Below are 6,599 nucleotides of genomic sequence, written 5' to 3'. Positions count from 1 at the left end.
TCGTACTGTTTATAAGGAAGTGACTTTGCACTCCTACAGCAGTCCGTCTGTTTGTTGGCGTGAGTGTGTGTGACATTTGGAAGCATGAGGACCTTCGTGTTGTTGATGTGCCTTGCAGTGGGCTGCCTGGCTCAGGCACCTCATCCGTGCAGTAAGTAAAAGACAGAGAAATTGTATTGTAAATTGAGTGGTTAACCTAAGAGCTGTAGTTTTATGAATGCCTGACCCCAGGTCAAAGATTAGCTCCTGCGTACAGCATAGTCCTGATTTAACACCTGTGCATTGTACTGGAGGCAGAGCAGAGCTGTAAAAGTCATGTGATGGCAATTAAGGTGGATGTTTTCGTCTATGTTTATAATGTGTAGTCCACTTTTACGGCTAAATTGGCCATTTAGCAAAACAATGGATAAATGTTTCACTTGTTACCAATAAAACACCTTTCCCTTGCTCAGGGTCTCCCCCTCTTCTGACCGGAGCCATGTCAGTGGTAAGTCTGTTTGTTTCTCCATAGTAGGTGTGAATAAGGGAGTTCCCATAGCAATAACATCAGACGGAACATTTTGACAAATACTATAACTATTTAGAAAATCTTGATATCCTGCCTTATATACTGAACAAAAATATAAACGCATTATGTAAAGTGTTGGTCCCATGTTTCATGAGCTTAAATAAAAGATCCCAGAAATGTTCCGTACGCACAAAAAGCTTATTTCTCTCAGATTTTGTGCACAAATTTGTTTACATCACTGTTAGTAACCATTTCTCCTTTGCTAAGATAATCCATCAACCTGACAGGTTAATGCTGATTAAACAGAATGATCATTACACAGGTGCACCTTGTGCTGGGGACAATAAAATACCACTCTAAAATGTGCAGTTTTGTCACAGAACACAATGCCAGAGGTGTCTCAAGTTTTGAGGGAGTGTGCAATTGGCATGTTGACTGCAGAAATGTCCCCCAGAGCTGTTACCAGAGAATGTTATGTTAATTTCTCTACCAACGTCGTTTTAGAGAATTTACGTCCAATCGGCCTCACAACCGCAGATCACGTGTTTGGCGTTGTGTGGGCAAGCGGTTTGCTGATGTCAACGTTGTGAACAGAGCGCCCCATGGTGGGGTTATGGTATGGGCATGCATAAGCTACGGACAATGAACATAAATTGTATTTTATCGATGGCAATTTGAATGCACAGAGATACCGTGATGAGATCCTGAGTCCCATCGCCGTGCCATTCATCACTTCATGTTTCAGCATGATAATCCACGGCCCCATGTCGCAAGGATCTGTACATATCTGTACTCACCAGACATCTATACTCACCAGACATGTCACCCATTGAGCATGTTTGGGATGCTCTGGATCGACGTGTAGGACAGCGTATTCCAGTTGCCGCCAATATCCAGCAACTTCGCATAGCCATTGAGGAGGAATGGGATAACATTCCACAGGCCACAATCAACAGTGACCAACAGATGCAGATCTGTATTCCCAGTCATCTGAAATACATAGTTTAGGGCCTAATCATTTTTTTCAATTGACTTATTTCCTTGAACTGTAACTCAGTAAAATCTTTGAAATTGTTGCATGTTGCGCTTATATTTTTGTCCAGTGTGTGTATATATATATATATATATACAGTGAATTCTGAAAGTATTCAGACCCCTTACCTTTGACACATTTTGTTACGATACAGCCTTATTCTGAAATGGATTCAATTGTTGTTTTTTTCATCGTCAATCTACACACAATGATAAAGCAAAAACAGTTTTTTTAGACCTTTTTGCTTATTTATGAAAAATAAGAATCAGAAATTCTACATAAGTATTCAGACCCTCTGCTATGAGACTCAAAATTGAGCTCAGGTGCATCCTGTTTCCATTGATCATCCTTGAGATGTTTCTACATCTTGATTTGGAGTCCACCTGTGGTAAATTCTATTGATTGGACATGATTTGGAAAGGCACACATCTGTCTATTTAAGGTCCCCCAATTGACAATGCATGTCAGAGCAAAAACCAAGCCATGAGGTCGAAGGAATTGTCCGTAGAGCTCTGATACAGGATTGTCTCGAGGCACAGATCTGGGGAAGGGTACCAAAACATTTCTGCAGCATTTAAGGTCCCCAAGAACACAGTGGCCTCCATCATTCTTAAATAGAAATGGCCAGAAGGAAGCCACTCCTCAGTAAAAGGCACATGACAACCCACTTGGAGTTTGCCAAAAGGCACATAAAGGACTCTCAAACCATGAGAAGCAAGATTCTCTGGTCTGATGAAACCAAGATTGAACTCTTTGGCCTGAATGCCAAGCTTCAAGTCTGGAGGAATCCTGGCACCATCCCTACGGTGAAGCATGGTGGTGGCATTATCATGCTGTGGGGATGTTTTTCAGCAGCAGGGACTGGGAGACTAGTCAGGATCGAGGGAAAGATTAACAGAGTAAAGTACAGAGAGATCCTTGATGAAAACCTGCTCCAGAGCGCTCAGGACCACAAACTGGGGCGAAGGTTCACCTTCCAACAGGACAATGACCCTAAGCACACAGCCAAGACAACGCAGGAGTGGTTTCGCGACAAGTCTCTGAATATCGTTGAGTGGCCCAGCCAGAGCCCGGACTTGAATCTGACCAAACATCTCTAGAGAGACCTGAAAATGTGCCATCGACGCTCCCCATCCAACCTGACGTAGCTTGAGGATCTGCAGAAAGAGCCAAAAGAGGTGCGCCAAGCTTGTAGGGTCATACCCAAGAAGACTCGAGGCTGTAATCGCTGCCAAAGGTGCTTCAACAAAGTACTGAGTAAAGGGTCTGAATACTTATGTAAATGTTTTTTGGGGGGGTTTTTTGCAAGAAATTCTAAAAACCTGTTTTTGCTTTGTCATTATGGGGTATTGTGTGTAGATTAAGGGGGGAAACTATTTAATCCATTTTAGAATAAGGCTGCAGTGGTGTAAAGTACTTAAATGTATTTTTACTTAAGTAGTTTTTTGGGGTAGCTGTACTTTACTTAACTATTTATATTTTTGACTACGTTTACTTTTACTAAACTACATTCCATAAGAAAATATTGTACTTTTTACTCAAAGTACTCGTTACATTTTGAATGCTTAGCAGGACAGGAAATTGGTCAAATTCACACACTTATCAACCGAACATCCCTGGTCATCCCTACTGCCTCTGATCTGGCGGACTCTTTTGATCACACATGCTTCGTTTACAAATTATGTCTGAATGTTGGAGTGCCGTTGGCTTTCCGTAAATAAAAAAAAACAAGAAAATGGTGCCATCTAGTTTGCTTACTATAAGGAATTTGAAATTATTTATACTTTTACTTTTGATACTTAAGTATATTTTAAACTAAACGCTTTTAGACTTTTACTCAAGTAGAATTTTACTTGAGTCATTTTCTATTGAGGTATTTTTACTTTTACTCAAGTATAACAGTTAGGTACTTTTTCCACCACTAAGGCTGTAACTTAAGAAAATTAGGAAAAAGTCAAGAGGTCTAAATATTTTATGAATGCACTGTATATACATTATATGAAGAAAAAAAATAGAAAATACAAATTTGGTTAAAAAAAACAAGATATGCAAATAGTATTGGCTATAATTATATCTGCTATATATCTCACATTCCTGTCCTTTCAGGCAAATGAGAAGGTTAATGCGTATGCAAAATACGACTATGACGCGTTAGGCGAGCGTATCCGCTTCAAGGAGATGGGATCTTATGAGAACAAGACATTCGGCCTGGATGCCCTTCTGCTCTTCAGAGAGGTAACAAACACTTATTCACAACAACAACCATGTATTCACAATAACAACCATTTATTCAATACAACATACGGGTACACACATCACAGTCATGCACATTACATATTTTCATATAAAAACAGAGCTGCATTGTTAGAAAAATAATGGTTTCCTACAAAAAAAACAAATACGCCTGCCATGAAACCGATGCTTATCTTTCCCCAACGTCTTCCAGGGCGTCATGTATACGATTAACCACAAGAACCGCACATGTAAGAAGGAGAGGCTGAAGAAGGAGGACTTCCACCCCATGGAGATCCCTGCAGATGCTGCTCTGCTGGGGCAGGTGATCCTAGGGAGCTCCTCTGGTCCAGGACAGGGTCTGCTGGTCAACACCTGGTATGGAGAACGTGCAACCCCAACTGGTGGTAAGGGGCATGGCAGTTGGTTTAAATGTTGCCTTTCATTTGTGAGCTTCCTCTTTCTGAGGAACACCAAAATCAAATGTAATGTGTCACATGCGCAAAATACAACAGGTGAAATACAACACCTTTACCGTGAATTTTTTTTTTTTTAAGTAAGTAAGAAAAAATTGCTAAATGATCTAAAGGCAAATTAGTAACACAATAAAATAACAATAGAGGCTATATACAAAGGGTACCGGTACTGAGTCAATGTGCAGGGGTACAGGTTCGTCGAGGTAATATGTACAGTACCAGTCAAAAGTTTGGACACACCTACTCATTCAATGGTTTTTCTTTATTTTTACTATTTTCTACATTGTAGAATAATATGAAGACATCAAAACTATGAAAGAACACACATGGAATCATGTAGTAACCAAAAAAAGTGTTAAACAAATTAAAATATATTTGAGATTACTCAAAGTAGCCACTCTTTGCCTTGGTAACTGCTTTGCACATATTTAGGCAGGTTACCTTGGTGTTCTAGGGCACAGGGACTATGGTGGTCTGCTTGAAACATGTAGGTATTACAGACTCGGTCGGGGAGAGGTTGAAAATGTCAGTGAAGACAAAATAATTCCTACCAACTTTTTATTTTATTCCAATTTACGTTTTGTGATTTTGTGTTCTCAAATCAAATTTCTGCTCCCTGATTTTTGTTTATCTGATTGATCAATTTAATCTTCAGGTAAAGACAAGTGGTTGAGCACCTTCACTGAGTTTGGCTGCATACCTGTCAGCACCACGTACTACACGGACAAGACTGGCTGGGTGCTTACAACGTAAGTGTGTATATTATTGGGCAGTGTGTAAAATATGACTGGTTTTTATTTTTAAATTGCTGAATCTTTGCTCTACTGACAACGCTATAATAGTAATATTTGACATCAATATATAGTCTTGTAGGCCTATGTAGTGTTTGTTTCATATCCTCATTCTGAGGAAGTTCCTCAGTCCATTTCGTGTTCCAAAACATTCAAAAGAATGTCTTCATTAGATAGTTTGACACTTCTGGAAACATCAAAATCCATAATTTCATTATAAAAGTAGTATGAATTATTAAATGATTAGTACTTTCATAATTATCCCGAAGCATGGATTTGACTTTCGTTACCATAATGGATATCTTATCTGTAGAGTTATGTGATTATTCTGTTTATTTTTTCACTTACAGCTTCTTCAACATTGTTGTTGGGATCGATGATCCCCAGCAGTTCTTCCCTCCTAAGTTCTGTCAGGGCGCTAAACTGGATGCGACTGCAGATGCAGCCAACTTCTACAGCATTTTTAAAAACATAGACTAAAGGACCATTCTCTTTTCTTATGAGAATTTCACACAACTATTGCTTAATTTTAACCTGTGATAAATGTTTAAATGAATTTATAAATAATTATAAAAAGGGATAACTCATTAATGTATAAGAAAAGGGTTAAACCAAATTCCAGTACTGACCATGTAACATTTATGTAAACATTTTACCTTTGACAAATGCTAATTGCTTTCCTTACTACATATAGGCCTTGGAAATGTAAACTTGCACTGTGAACTGTCCTTCTGAATAAAAGTTATAAAATGTCAAGTCTATAGTATAGTTGGACAGCTCTTCACAAGACTTCTGTTCATATCGTGTAGACAAAGAAATGTCTACACAACTTGGTCAGTTGTATCAAGAAATGAATTATTTATTACAGTCACATCTCATGCATGTCAAAAGGATGTTCACTCCCTAACTCGGGTGCATTATGGAGCTACGCAGAGATACAAAAACAACTACAGTGAGGGAAAAAATTATTTGATCCCCTGCTGATTTTGTACATTTGCCCACTGACAAAGAAATGATCAGTCTATAATTTTAATGGTAGGTTTATTTGAACAGTGAAAGACAGAATAACAACAAAAATATCCAGAAAAACATGTCAAAAATGTTATAAATTGATTTGCATTTTAATGAGGGAAATAAGTATTTGACCCCCTCTCAATCAAAAAGATTTCTGGCTCCCAGGTGTCTTTTATACAGGTAACGAGCTGAGATTAGGAGCACACTCTTAAAGGGAGTTTCTTACCTGTATAAAAGACACCTGTCCACAGAAGCAATCAATCAATCAGATTTCAAACTCTCCACCATGGCCAAGACCAAAGAGCTCTCCAAGGATGTCAGGGACAAGATTGTAGATCTACACAAGGCTGGAATGGGCTACAAGACCATTGCCAAGCAGCTTGGTGAGAAGGTGACAACAGTTGGTGCGATTATTCGCAAATGGAAGAAACACAAAAGAAATGTCAATCTCCCTCGGCCTGGGGCTTCATGCAAGATCTCACCTCGTGGAGTTGCAATGATAATGAGAACGGTGAGGAATCAGCCCAGAACTACACAGGAGGATC

The 6,599-nt window shown here is 39.1% G+C and overlaps 1 protein-coding gene across 1 annotated transcript; it reads left to right on the top strand.

Moving 5' to 3' along the window:
- The first annotated feature begins 15 nt into the window (after positions 1 to 15).
- On the top strand, positions 16 to 5,796 carry LOC120030179 (ependymin-like). The gene is made up of 6 exons (XM_038975524.1): positions 16 to 151; positions 453 to 487; positions 3,648 to 3,776; positions 3,988 to 4,180; positions 4,905 to 4,998; positions 5,391 to 5,796. Exons 1-6 carry the CDS (start codon positions 85 to 87, stop codon positions 5,518 to 5,520), a joined length of 648 nt encoding a protein of 215 aa, XP_038831452.1. The 5' UTR covers positions 16 to 84; the 3' UTR covers positions 5,521 to 5,796.
- Positions 5,797 to 6,599: the final 803 nt, after the last annotated feature.

The sequence above is a fragment of the Salvelinus namaycush genome, chromosome 36 (genome assembly GCF_016432855.1).
Source record: "Salvelinus namaycush isolate Seneca chromosome 36, SaNama_1.0, whole genome shotgun sequence".
Lineage (NCBI taxonomy): Eukaryota > Metazoa > Chordata > Actinopteri > Salmoniformes > Salmonidae > Salvelinus > Salvelinus namaycush.
Note: the sequence above shows the minus strand (reverse complement) of the source record. Positions and strands in the feature narration are given on the sequence as shown.

Bases quoted from the DNA above. Each gene is read 5' to 3' on its own strand.
- LOC120030179 (XM_038975524.1), top strand. From the start codon at position 85: ATGAGGACCTTCGTGTTGTTGATGTGCCTTGCAGTGGGCTGCCTGGCT. The intron at 3,777-3,987 runs GTAACAAACACT...AACGTCTTCCAG, and splicing joins CCCTTCTGCTCTTCAGAGAG to GGCGTCATGTATACGATTAA. The intron at 4,181-4,904 runs GTAAGGGGCATG...TTTAATCTTCAG, and splicing joins ACGTGCAACCCCAACTGGTG to GTAAAGACAAGTGGTTGAGC.